This window comes from Mytilus edulis, chromosome 1, assembly GCF_963676685.1.
Source record: "Mytilus edulis chromosome 1, xbMytEdul2.2, whole genome shotgun sequence".
NCBI classification, from domain to species: Eukaryota; Metazoa; Mollusca; class Bivalvia; order Mytilida; family Mytilidae; genus Mytilus; species Mytilus edulis.
Window position 1 is genome coordinate 6,513,038 of NC_092344.1, and position 14,772 is coordinate 6,527,809.

At 32.8% G+C, this 14,772-nt stretch overlaps 1 protein-coding gene across 1 annotated transcript; it reads left to right on the plus strand.

Moving 5' to 3' along the window:
• The first annotated feature begins 71 nt into the window (after positions 1-71).
• Positions 72-8,535, plus strand: LOC139522781 (coiled-coil domain-containing protein 130 homolog). The gene is made up of 7 exons (XM_071316299.1): positions 72-174; positions 2,756-2,889; positions 3,984-4,158; positions 4,556-4,640; positions 5,599-5,771; positions 6,529-6,667; positions 7,986-8,535. The coding sequence occupies exons 1-7, from the start codon at positions 172-174 to the stop codon at positions 8,516-8,518; spliced, it is 1,242 nt and encodes a 413-aa protein (XP_071172400.1). The 5' UTR covers positions 72-171; the 3' UTR covers positions 8,519-8,535.
• The last annotated feature ends 6,237 nt before the right edge of the window (positions 8,536-14,772 follow it).

The following is a 14,772-nucleotide window of genomic DNA, read 5'->3' on the forward strand; positions in this document are numbered from 1 at the left end:
AATTTATGTAGACATTATTTATTTTAGAATAATATTATTCATAAAATTTCAGAATAATATCCGAAACAAAAATATATATTAAGGGACGTAACTGATGTGTTACTACAAAAACGTATCATTTTCATTTTCACCAACTATTTTGCTTGAAATCGAGTACCTTCATTTAAAAAAATGGTAAAATCAAATAATGTTATACATTTATATGTAATATACCGTTAAACAAAGGAACTAAAGAGGGTGGGACAAATTTTCTCACCCAACAGAACTGCAAGAGAAAAATATATGAGATAAAAAATGTGTTTAGTCTTTAGATAACTGATTATGTGATAAGGATTGGTATAGTGACACTATAAAAATCCTTGGTTTAAACTATAGTGTCATTAGTAATTTAAATATTAGTGATGAGATTTAATCCTATTCCAGATAATCATGATGCGTTTTACCAACTCGCCCCACTTAAAAAAAAACCGCCCCAAACTGGTTTACCAAATCCCCCCACTTTTTAAAAAATCGCCCCACTTGTGAAATGTGTTAAATCCCGTTAATATTACTCCTGCCAACTCGCCCCACTTAATGGAAAACGGTAAAATCTAGATTAATATATTATTAACCAGGATGAATTTAGTAATGATAACTCGCCCCACTTATGGAAAAAGATGCTATCCCATTGAAAACCTTATAGAAACATCGTAAATTATTCCTTTTTTTTAAATAGCAGTAAGAAGTGAGTATTAGTATTTCGGTAACGTGAATGTCAAACTCGCCCCAATTGTGAAAAATAGAAAAATCCTGATGAATTGATTTATGCCAACAAGCCCCACTTATGAAAAGTACAAGTATGAATCGAGTTAACGGAAGGCATGTGCGAATATCGTATTTAACAAAAAATGGTCTCATGCAAGTGACAACAACAAATTATGTTATTATAAATTATTATATAATTATAAAATAGTATAAAATATTAATTCAGGGACAAAAGTTACTAATCCGGTAATTGCTATGATAACAAATTGCTGTTAATTGAAATCCTTTAATCATTGTGATATATTGCATTATGATACAATTAACAGGTTTCTTTTCAATTGCAAATAACTAAGCTTACATTTGTTTAGGGGCCAGCTGAAGGACGCCTCGGGTGCGGGAATTTCTCGCTACATTAAAGAGCTGTTGGTGACCTTCTGTTGTTGTTTTTTTCTATGGTCGGGTTGTTGTCTCTTTGACACATTCCCCATTTCCATTCTCAATTTTAAGAATACAGTTATTCTCCAACAATACAAAAATTATATTTAGAATTATAATTTCAGTATATCAATAATAGTAATTAAATAAATTTTCGGTTTGTTTGTATTTTGTGTAGATTAGTTTTCATTAAAGTGGGGCGAGTTGGCAGACATATTTTTTAAAAAGTGGGTCGATTTGGTAAATCAATTTGGGGCGTGTTTTTTTTAAAGTGGGGCGAGTTGGTGAAAAAGTGGGGCGATTTGCCAGTGGGACAATCAGGTGTGGGGCGATTTGCCAGTGAGACGATTAAGTGTGGGGCGATTTGCCAGTGGGGCGATTTGTCCTGCTTCCATTAAAAACATCCTGGACTGTGGTCTAAATCTTCTCATGTAGGTGAGTCTTGAAACATTCAAGAAAGTCTGACTACCTACTCTGCTGTTGGTGAGTGGCAGTGCGTTCCAGTCCCTTATTGTTCTTGGATAGAAAGATTCTTTCCTAATTTCTGTTCTGCATGTTGGGAATTGGAAACCGTTGCTGTGTTACAAATGTAACCCCAACAACAGTCCAAAAAATAAATTTAATATTCATGTAACTTGTGAAACTTTTAAATTCCAATCTATGTCCAACCTCAAATCTCTGTCCTTTCCTTTGATATGTGTCCTGTGACGTCATGAAACTGAAATATATGGATCATGATCTTACATCCTGTAGGTTCTAATCCTGTGCATAACTAAAGTTGTTTACTTATGAAGTTATGTAACAAACTCGTCATCTGCTGCTTCAGTGTCTATCCATTGTCTACCCAACCACTGTGATATCAGGCAATTTAAAAAAAGGTTTATTTGAAAGGTAGAATAAAATGGTAACTTCTTGAATACAATAAATATTAACTATGGGGCCGGGGCCTTAGGGCCACACTTAAAAATATATTTCGGTTTGCCCAAACCCTAGGCAACATCGAGACAGTGGGTAGGTAGGTAGGCATTTTCTTTTCTTTTTTTGGCAAAGAGAAATTTAAGTATTAATGTTTATAAGTCTTCATGCCTATCTAAATAAAAAAATATATTTTCACATCAGGAAAATAAAAGATTTTGAGAAGCCAGCTATTTTCTGGGTAGGTAGGGTTGTGGCCAACATTTTAATGAGGTTATTTTTTTTCTTTCTTAGTACATTTTGATATATATATTTCATCAGGGTTTTTCATTAGAATGATAAAACTTGTTTAAATTGGGAATTTTTAGTGTAGGGTTTTTCTAATTGGGAATGGACCCTATATTCGGATCCAAAATAAAGGCAGGAAAATCACTGCAATTGTCAACAAAGGAAAATCACATGGGTGTGCAGGTTATAACATACAGCATAAAATTTTTAAATCTTACCTTGTCACACAAAACTCTTTAATTAAAGTAACATTTGAATTAAAGAAAACTTTGAATGATAATTTAATAGATCTTCCATGTACAATATGTTATACATGTAAATATTTCATGTAAATGATAACATGGATAATAAGAAAACAAATTTTCAATTACAGGCAGAAAGAAAATCTGTCAACAAATATTATCCACCAGACTGGGATCCTTCTAAAGGATCTGTAAATAAGCATTTTGGTCAACATCCACTACGAGACAGGGCTAAAAAACTTGGTCAAGGAATCCTTGTTATCAGGTTTGATATTTATATTCTTTTTACACTAATTTTAAGAATTTGTATAAATTGCGATCATTGATTGAGATGCACATTTAAGTAAAGTTCCAAAGGCTTTTGGCTCAGTACTTTTTAGCAAGTTGACAAAAACCATATAAAAAAATGACTTACATGTAAGTAAAAATTGTTTAACAGAAAGATGTTATCTGCTGATGTACTGCAAGGATTAAAGCAAGCAAGCTACAATTTAAACATGTTATAAATACTAATTTGAACAAGGTGAACCACCCAATATTACCCAACCGCAGGATAACCACTTCAGGTGTTGGTTCACCTTGTTCAAATTCAAGTTTACTTTTTTACTGTGAAACCCTGCATCCGACAGGATCCACCTTTGCAAATTGCGGCAATCATACACTTCACCCTATCACCAATACAATTGGAAGCAGTACCTCCTTTGGAGCGAAGCCAGTTAATTTGGTACGGGATGGCCAGTGGGGTGTTGTCCTATTTGGAAATGAACTGACATTTTATGATCTACTTTCATCATTTCTACAATATTACCACTAGAAACCTCCATGAGAACAACTACACAGACGTGTAAGAATAGCAGCTAACCACATCATTAATAACTTTATTGACTAACTTTCACTTTTAACTATACTATATTCTTATTTTACTTTCACTTTCTATTTATATCTATAAGGTCGTCATAACAACCTCTATTGTTCGGCGTACACAACTGCAAATTTTGTACTTCACTGTTTGATTTCATGTGTAATATTGTCCTGAAGACGCAACCCTTGTTGGCGAAACATATCGACCAGAATAAACTCTTACCATGCGGTAATTGATGGGTGTTGTTGTCTTTATTGTTTTACTATATTATGTTATACTAATGTTAAACTAGTTAAAAATACTTTCATTGTCATGTCTTCAGAATTTTATCATACAATGTAGTTATTGATTATGGAAACAGTTTTTACTATCCTAAAACACTAGATTAGTATCTACTATTGAACCATAAAAATTTGCATTTGTTTGACCATAAAATATAATTTAAAGTTTGAAAAAAATAAAAACACTGAATGGTTTGTTTATACATGTACTTGCAGATTTGAGTTGCCATATAATATTTGGTGTGGTGGTTGTAACAGTCCTGTTGGAATGGGTGTTAGGTACAATGCAGAAAAGTCAAAAGTTGGAAATTACTACACGACCCCCATCTACAAGTTCAGGATGAAATGCCATCTTTGTGACAACTACTTTGAAATACAGACAGATCCTAAGGTAATATCACCAGCTGATTCTGGGAAAGATTTTATCTCCTAAAGGCTTTGCAATGAAGTATCAATCTTAATTTTTAAAAATAGGGAGGTACAAATGTATATATGTTGCTGACTTTTAAAAGTGAAAAACCCCATATATGTGAACTTGTGTTTCATTTAGAAATTATTATCATCTTCTGTCTCATAAAAATCGTTTTGAAATATGAAAAAAAATATCTTCTTCTGCATGTTATGTTCCACAATTAATGTTTTGATTTATCAAAAGTTAGCGACATAAAAATGAAATATTGGCACAATATGGGAATACATCTTGAATGAAGCTTGAAATTTGTTATCTCTTGAATGTATTAAATGAATTTTAGAGCAAGGTAATTTGAGACGTATTTCTTTCTTCCAAGAACCATGACTATGTAATCTTATGTGGTGCCAGAAGGAAGGAACAAAGATGGGATCCAAAAGATAATGAACAGATTGTTCCAGAAGGTAGGTTGTACATAGAAACTCAAATTTCTTTCACAATTAATTATTGACTTTAAAACAAAGTAATTAACATAAAGAAAACTAAAAGTGTGACACTTACTTCTAGTTACTTGGAAGGATTGCAGTCATGTCCATTTACCTTTAAATTCAAACCATGGTTTTACGATAGATATTAGAAGATGAGGTATGAGTGCCAATGAGATAACTGTCCATCCAAGTCACAATTTATAAAAGTAAACCATTAAAGGTTGAATTACAGTCTTCAACAAACCCATTTTATTTCTTTAAAAATCCTGATACTGTCAAAGGGAAAAAATGTTGTAAAACTGAACGAAAAACTTTCATAGTCACAAATGGTTTGATAAATGGTAAATTATGTTTAATATTATTTAAAATTCTGTAGGTCTTAAACCAATTGAAGAAGACCTTCAAAAAAACTACAAAAGACATACAGCTTCATTTTATATTCAAACAGCTATTAAAAAACCTCCATGTCAGTGATTATTTTGATAACAAACAGGAAAAGGAACTTTATAAAAGGCACTATCCTGTCATCACTAAGGTTTGAGTTCTAACCTTGTGCAGAGCAAGTGCTTCCTGTCAACAGTCTGTTGTTCTCTCCAGGAACTCCGGCTTCCTCCATCAATAAAAACTAACCACCATGATATAGCCAACAGAGCAAGTACTTCCTGTCAACAGTCTGTGGCTCTCTCCAGGAACTCTGGCTTCCTCCATCAATAAAAACTAACCACCATGATATAGCCAACAGAGCAAGTGCTTCCTGTCAACAGTCTGTGGTTCTCTCCAGGAACTCCGGCTTCCTCCACCAATAAAAACTAACTGCCATGATATAGCTGATAGATCTGAAAGTGGCGTTAGACACCAACAATCAGTAAATTAATTAAAAGAGTGTGTGTCAAAAAATGTTACTGAAAAAAATAATGATATCTTTCTTTTCCAGATAAAGCAACACAGAAGAAACTAGCTACAGATTCTATGTACAAACTTGAACATGGTTCAGATGATAAACAAAGAGGAAAATCTGTTATTAAAACAATAGGACAAATAGCTGATGAACGAAACCAGTATAAAGATGACTATATAATTAACAAAATAGCTAGAGAAAAATTTAGGGTATTATGATTATTATTGTAATTCAAGAACTTGTTTTGAAGTCCAAGATTTGCTTGATATTGGCTATGGATCAATATTTTATATTTACATAAAGAAACTTTTTCTTAAGTAGCCAAGGCTTACAGTTACATCGAAGTTAGATCAAGTATATTTGCTATATGAAATGATTGTAAGGTGTACATGCCTCTTCTAATTGGGTCAACAATATGTTTTGTGGAAAGGTCTATTTCTCAGATACTATAAGCAATATAGCAACTATACTTGATGAATAAAATGTAAAGAACACATATATCTTTCTGGCAGAGTTCACCTTACATTGACCTGACATACATTTATAATTTACATGGTTAAGTATATTTAATACTTATAGTAAAACCTAGCTTTATTTGAAAAATGTTTAGTGACTGATATCCTGAAGAAAAAATTAAGATGAAAATACCAATATCTGACAGATCTATATGACATAATGTCTTGTAAACCCTTGAGGATGTTATTGGAGATGTATTATACTTTTTATGTTTTCTTTATAACATTTCAACTAAAAAGTGGTTTTATCACACATTTGCCTTTCAAGTCCATATACATAAATATTCATGAATATGTCTAGGTCTTATTTTTCAAAAAACCTATTAGTAATTAGACATGTTGTGGCAGTTTATGAATTTCTGCAGCTTATGTTGACTTGGAACTGTGTCATTGAATAAGACCCTACAACTCTTAACTCAGAGTTTGATGCAGTAAATAACATATGTTGTAGAATGAGAAGAAAGCAATTAAAGTAACAGAAGAGGTAGATAAAGAATTATTATTAAAATCATCCCTTGACATCTCACTGGTGAAGGAAACAGATGAAGATAAGAAACTGGCTGGGCTACTGAGACTTAGACCTACAGAAAGTAAGATTATATAAAGTGGGCTACTGAGACTTCAACCTACTGAAAGAAAGATTATATAAAGTGGGCTATTGAGACTTAGACCTACTGAAAGTAAGATTATATAAAGTGGGCTATTGAGACTTAGACCTACAGAAAGTAAGATTATATAAAGTGGGCTACTGAGACTTAGACCTACTGAAAGTAAGATTATATAAAGTGGGCTACTGAGACTTAGACCTACTCAGAGTTAGATTATATAAAGTGGGCTACTGAGACTTAGACCTACTGAAAGTAAGATTATATAAAGTGGGCTACTGAGACTTAGGCCTACTGTCACAACATGGATTTTTGGGTACCAATGTGCAGTTGGGATTTCAAAAATAGCCCAATTAAAATATTATAGTCTTGTGAAATCCTAACCCATAAACATATTTCATGGCAAAATCATAACCCATTCATAGATACCTCAGCTATCGCATATTACATTTTTTTACATCTGGACTTGATTTTAAACGATTAAAACGACATTTATACAAAAATATAATCGAAAGTTGAAAATTATTGACCAATTGACATATTACCTTGATGAAATAGCAACCCATTGATATATTTGATGTGTCAAAAATGGGACCCATTCCAGCGGCACATCTGTAGATTACAATACACCATTAGATTTTTGGGGTGCAGTCATTTTATGAGCATAACATTGTATTCAGAATCAAGAGTATGGCTAATCCTGGTTGGTTGATATGTGCGCCTGTTATTTTGTATTATTAGAGACTTTGTGCATTCTGCATTTTATCATAGGCCAAACAAATTATTTTCCTTAGCCCTAACAGAAATGAGATGTCTTTTCAACGCTAGAACGAGACATGTATTTTTAAGTGCAAAATTGATAGGCATGGGAGATAAGTACAAAATATGTAAAGAAAAGCATCGCGAACCTATATTTTTTGGACCAAAAAATACTGTCCAAATAATTTTTCTGTAATTCTAGCAAGGTTTCGTTAAAAAAATCAACTTTCTAAAGTCTGTATCTCAAAAAAGGCTATCATTGTCGCCTATGGGGAAATTTATTGTTTATTTCAATCTGTATATACCTTCATATAGGAAGAGACCCCTCCCCGTGGTCATATTTTATGTTAAACTTCATAGGTTAAGGTCAAAAACTTCAGTTTGTGTTTCAGTTGTCAACCCCATGTCCTATGGTAAAGATACAATTTTTTTACCATAAGTTATTATATTACATTACCAGAGCAGGGCCCACATTTCAATGATATCTAGTTAATGTTTGTGTTTTTACCACTTTTATTAATTTTAATTATTTCCAACATTTCAGCATATGATGAAAAACAGATACAGAAAAGGAAAGAAATTGAATCAAGACCCATTTTTGAAACAAATAAAACAGAAGACTTGCTACAAAAAGGAAATGATACCAAACATAACTTAGCCAAATCTATTGCATTGAGGAAAACCAGTCCATTTGACACGATTAAATCTTCTTCTAATTCATCAAAGCAGATCAGAAAAATGTTAGGAGTTAGAAAGAGATCACTTGAAAGCAATTTAGAAGAAGATTCTCCACATTTTAAAAAGATGAAAGTTGCTATGGACATTTCAGTTGAACAGTCAATGGATAATGGAAATTTAAATACTGTTTTTGTAGATGCAGGGAGTGATATTGTTCCTGAAGATTCTATAAATCGTCCTGATTCTTATAAATCATTTTGTGATATAGACAAAAACATTATTGAAGCAGATACTTGCAAAAGTCCTGTGATAAAGTTACAAAGTCCAATAACCAGTAGTGGTGCTCTTAGTTTAGTGTCAGTATATGCTGACAGTGAAAGTGAATCTTCAGAAGGATAAATTAAATATTTATTTTATATGTGTCTATATTTTATTCCTTGTACCCATGACAATAAATGATGGACTAGATCAACATACAATTGATAAGATTGGTCCACACTTGAGTAAAGTTTCCCAACTGAAACAAGTATTGCTCTAATGGCCTTAAAGTTGTTATGATTCACTTTGGCAAAGACTTTTAAATTTTTGTCCCTGCAAAATGGAGGACATAGAAATATTGTATGTCCATCTGTCCAGTCTTGTTAGTGTCTTATATGTACAATTCTTGCCAGATTTTTTATAAAACTTATATTATAGATTTATACATGTATCAGCAATGTCTTGAATGAGTTTGAAAATCTGATGGTGCCGATTTATTATTTTTATTAAAAAGAGTTTTTCCACTGAGAAACATTAATAATATGGAAAATTGAATCGTTAGTGCTCTCATGTGTACAATTCTTACCAGATCTTTATGAAACTTAACTTGCAGGTTTTATTTTGACTTTGACTTCATTTTCATGGTTCATTGGTCAAATGTTCATTTTTTTGTGGTTTGTTATGTTTCTTTGGCACTACATCTATACTATTAAACGAGAAGACCTCATTTTTGGTGTCGCTTCTCTTCTTTCCACAATAAATTAATCAACACGACTCTGTGTCCTATATGTACAGTGCAAAGTCGCATTTGTCATCCATTCATATGATTATTCAGATTGAGTTATTTTGGGAGAAAAACGAGAAAAAGGGCATCCGGATATTGTCCCGTCATTGGACAAAATTTTAAGTCAGATTATACTTCCGGTTTGCGTTTACAAATAAAGTGTATTTTAATTATGTTCAGAGTTTATTAAATGGAGAGGGTCTGTATACTTTGTCAATTGACCACCATGGATCGATTACTAAACTAAGAATTGAAAGTAAATACACTTAATTTATATAGTAATATATAGATAAGCGCTAAAATTATTCATGTGAACTTTTGATACCTTTTCTGAAATTCTCCATTCATTAAATATTTTACAAAATTCATTGATAACAAAAAAAAAAGATGTGGTATGATTGCCATGTTGAGACAACTCTCCACAAGAGACCAAAATAACACAGAAATTTACGACTATAGGTCACCGTACGGCCTTCAACAACGAGCAAAGCCCATTCCGCATACTCAGCTTAAAAAATTCAAACGAGAAAACTAGCAGCCTTATTTATGCACAAAAAAAGGAACGAAAAACAAATATGTAACACACAAACAAACTACAACCACTGAACTACAGGCTCCTTACTTAAATGTTCATAACATACTAAATGTATGTTCATATTGAAATTGATAGAAAACCAAAAATTGGGAATCTTGGAAATGAAGGAGGAGGTATAAAACTTCTAACAACACTTTACATACTTTTAACTCCGCTCTGAATGCCCGCGATTTCGCGGGTGTGTTCTAGTTGTATTAACAACAGGATATTATATTTGGTTTATAGGTGTGCATGTCTGTCTGGCTTGGTTTACTTGACATCATTTTCATGGATCATTGTCATTCATTAATGATACTAAGTTTAGGTGACACTTTTCATAAAACCTTCATATCACTGACCTTCAACATCAGTTCCATCATTAAGTAAATTAGGCATAGCATGTGCACTCTTGACCAAAACATCTTGGTATTCAGAACCAAAGTTAGTTTCTTTAAGTTATGCTGTAACAGTAAAGGGTGTTTTCCAATCTCTTACTTACCTACATCCTGTTAAGCCTACCTACATTGCAGTTGCAGATCCAGGGGGAGGGTTCCAGGGGTTTGAACCTTGTTGGTATAGTATTAAAATTGCCTTACAATTATCATATATTGATCGTGGTCCAGTTTAAGCAGAGAAATTTGTGTTAGTCCTTTTTTTTGGTGTGATTGTCGGTTGTCATAACTCAGTTTTCTAAAGTTATGGTGGTGTTGGGAAATGAAATCTTCTCATTTGAAACTTCAGATGTGAACTTAATAGATTGATGAAAGTTATTACAGAAATCTAGAAAATCTTGTAGATACTTTGTAGTCTCATTCGATTTGATGTTGATGTCTTCAACATAACGGAGCCAAGACAAGGGTTTGTATGGTACACTCGAAAGGATGCGTTAGTTGAGACTCCCCATGAAAATGTTGGCAAAAGACGGTGTCTTCTTGGTTCCCATACTGGTACCGTCAATCTGCAAGTAGTGCCTGTGGTTGAATACAAAATTGTTTTTATGCTTTAGTTTCAGCAAATGAACCAGACAGTCAGTAGTGGGATTTTTATCCTTATGATTGTTCAATACTTTTTCACAAGCAACTGTAACTCCTTAATTTTTGGTGTATAAAGAACATGCACCCATCAATACCAAAATTGTGTTGTTTGGTAAGGGATTTAATGTATACATTTTCTTCAAATAATCAGTTGTATCTTGAATGTAGGATGGCATTGTTCTAACATGTGGTTAGTCCAAATAATTGTGACGTCTGACAAGGCTATTTTAATTTTTTCCTGGGTCAAGAAGGCGTCCCAGAAAAAAATTAAAATAGCCTTGCCAGACGTCATAATTATTTGGACTAACGTGTAGTCTAAGATGGTAATCAACAACTCTGATATTTTTTCAGTTGAGTGACCATTGGCAGATACTTTCAGTCTTCCCAGAATCTTTTCTTTATGGAGTTTTGAACACAATAAATTCAACCAGCTGTGCAGGCTTCATCAGGGCATTGATAGTCGTACATGTCGTCATCATCGTGTTTTTTCGCAATTCATATCTGAAAGGACCATTTATTTGTTTGCTAATTTCTTTTGTAGGATCACAAGCTAACTGTTTGTAAAACTTGGTGTTTGTAAGCTGACAATTCCCTTCTTCAATGTAATCAGTTTACTTCATCACAACAACTGCACTTCTTTTGTCTGCTTGTTAAATAACAATATCATCTCAGCATTTATACCATCTCAAAACAAATTGCGGTCGTATATTGGTATCACGTCGTTGTCCGAAGACACTTAGTTTCTGGACAATAACTTTAGTTTAAGTGAATGGATCTCTATGAAATTTAAACACAAGGTTTGAAACCACAAAAGGAAGGTTGGGATTGGTTTTAGGGGTTATGGTCCAAAAGATTTAGAAAAAAAGGTCCCAAGAAGCATTTTTCTAGTGTAATTTTCCACAGGCGCTTGGGTCTAGGATACATTTTTTTTTTTTTTTTTTTTTTTTTATTAAAATATTCAATTTTCTATATTTATAATGCATATCTATCACTTCTGTGCATGTCTCACCTAGTTTCGAGTGATTTAAACGACCCAGAGAAAATACCCAATTTTACTAAGTATGGATAGTAAAATTGGGTATTTTCTCTGGGTCGTTTAAATCACTCGAAACTAGGTGAGACATGCACAGAAGTGATAGATATGCATTATAAATATAGAAAATTGAATATTTTAATAAAAAAAAAAAAAAAAATGTATCCTAGACCCAAGCGCCTGTGTAATTTTCTTAACAGTGTAATTCGATTTTTAATTTTGAGCCCCGTTTTAAAATTGGTCCACATTGACGGCCAAAGGGTCCAAAATTAAACTTTGTTGAATTATTGGGGTTCTTTGATATGACGAATCTATCCATGTATTTTAATTCTTAACTTTTGTACCAGTTTTTAAATTGGTCTACATTAAGGTCCAAAGGGTCCAAAATTAAACTAAGTTTGATTTAAAAAAAAAATGAATTCTTGGGGTACTTTTATATGCTGAAACTAAACATGTCTTTAGGTTTTTATACGACCGCAAAGTTTGAAAAAATTTTCATCGTATATTGCTATCACTTTGGCGTCGTCGTCTGCGTCGTCGTCGTCGTCCGAATACTTTTAGTTTCCGCACTCTAACTTTAGTAAAAGTGAATGGAAATCTATGAAATTTTAACACAAGGTTTATGAGCACAAAAGGAAGGTTGGTATTGATTTTGGGAGTTTTGGTCCCAACAGTTTAGGAATAAGGGGCCAAAAAGGGACCCAAATAAGCATTTTTCTTGGTTTTCGCACCATAACGTTAGTATAAGTAAATAGAAATCTATGAAATTTAAACACAAGGTTTATGACCATAAAAGGAAGGTTGGTATTGATTTTGGGAGTTTTGGTCCCAACAGAATAAGGGCCCAAAGGGTCCAAAATTAAACTTTGTTTGATTTCATCAAAATTGAATAATTGGGGTTCTTTGATATGCCGAATCTAACTGTCATGACTGTGTATGTAGATTCTTAACTTTTGGTCCCGTTTTCAAATTGGTCTACATTAAGGTCCAAAGGGTCCAAAATTAAACTTAGTTTGATTTTGACAAAAAATGAATCAGTTAGGTTCTTTGATATGCTGAATCTAAAAATGTACTTAGATTCTTGATTATTGGCCCAGTTTTCAAGTTGGTCCAAATTGGGGTCCAAAATTAAACTTTGTTTGATTTCATCAAAAATTGAATAAATGGGGTTCTTTGATATACCAAATCTAGCTGTGTATGTAGATTCTTCATTTTTGGTCCTGTTTTCAAATTGGTCTACACTAAAGTCCAAAGGGTCCAAAATTAAACTAAGTCTGATTTTAACAAAAATGGAAATCTTGGGGTTCTTTGATATGCTGAATCCAAAAATGTACTTAGATTTTTTTATTATGGGCCCAGTTTTCAAGTTGGTCCAAATCAGGATCTAAAATTATTATATTAAGTATTGTGCAATAGCAAGTCTTTTCAATTGCACAGTATTGTGCAATGGCAAGAAATATCTAATTGCACAATATTGTGAAATAGCAAATTTTTTTTTAATTAGAGTTATCTTTCTTTGTCCAGAATAGTAAGCAAGAAATATCTAATTGCAAACTATTGTACAACAGCAAGATTTTTTTTTAATTGGAGTTATCTTTCTTTGTCCAGAATCAACTTAAATCTTTGTTATATACAATATACAATGTATATTCACTTTTTACTACCAACTGATAAATTAAAATAATCTTTACCATTCAGTGATAACAAGCAGTTTTTTTACATCTTAATATTTTATGATGTATTTAAATGAGTAGTTATTGTTGCAAACTCCATTAGAAATTTTAATTGAGATTAGTTTTGGAATAAGGGAAAGGGAGATGTGATTAAAAAAATTGGGTTCAATTTTTCTCATTTGAAATTTCATAAATAAAAAAGAAAATTTCTTCAAACATTTTTTTGAGAGGATTAATATTCAACAGCATAGTGAATTGCTCCAAGAGAAAACAAAAATTTTAAGTTCATTAGAACACATTCATTCTGTGTCAGAAACCTATGCTGTGTCAACTATTTAATCACAATCCAAATTTAGAGCTGAATCCAGCTTGAATGTTGTGTCCATACTTGCCCCAACCGTTCAGGGTTCAACCTCTGCGGTCGTATAAAGCTACGCCCTGCGGAGCATCTGGTTTATTATGGGCCCAGTTTTCAAGTTGGTGTAAATAAGGGTCTAAAATTAAAATTTGTTTGATTTCAACAAATATTGAATGCATGGGGTTATTTGATATGCTGAATATTACCATGTACTTTAATTTTTGGGCCTTGTTATCAAATTGATCCACATTGAGGTCCAAAGGGTCCAAAATTAAACTTTGTTTGATTTCATCAAAAATTGAATTCATGGGGTCCTTTGCTGAATCTAACCATTTTTTAGATTTTGGGTATTGGATCATAAAAGGTAAATGTGCAATTTAAAACTTTTAAGTTCTTAGACCACATTCATTCTGTGTCAGAAACCTATGCTGTGTCAAATATTTAATCACAACCAAAATTCAGAGCTGTATTAAGCTTGAATGTTGTATCCATACTTGCCCCTACTGTTCAGGGTTCGACCTCTGCGGTTGTATTAAGCTGCACCCTACTGAGCATTTTAATAAAAGAGGGGCGAAAGATACAAGAGGGACAGTCAAACTCTTTGATCGAAAATAAACTGACAATGCCATGGCTAAAAAGGAAGACAACAAACAGACAAATAATACATGTAGTACACAAGACACAACAAAGAAAAATAAAGACTAAGCAACTCGAACCCCACCAATGAACCACATGTGGCACCCATCATGTTGCTGATGTTATTCTCAAACTGGTAAATAGTCTAATTCGATAGGTCTAATAGGTGAAAAGTGAATTGGATTGTAGTTACAACATAAGGAACATACTGATATCATCTGTGCGATGAATATTCTTTAACAGTCAATCAACTCATGTTGGCATCCGTACAATTTACGAAGGGATGATTTCATCTCCACTATT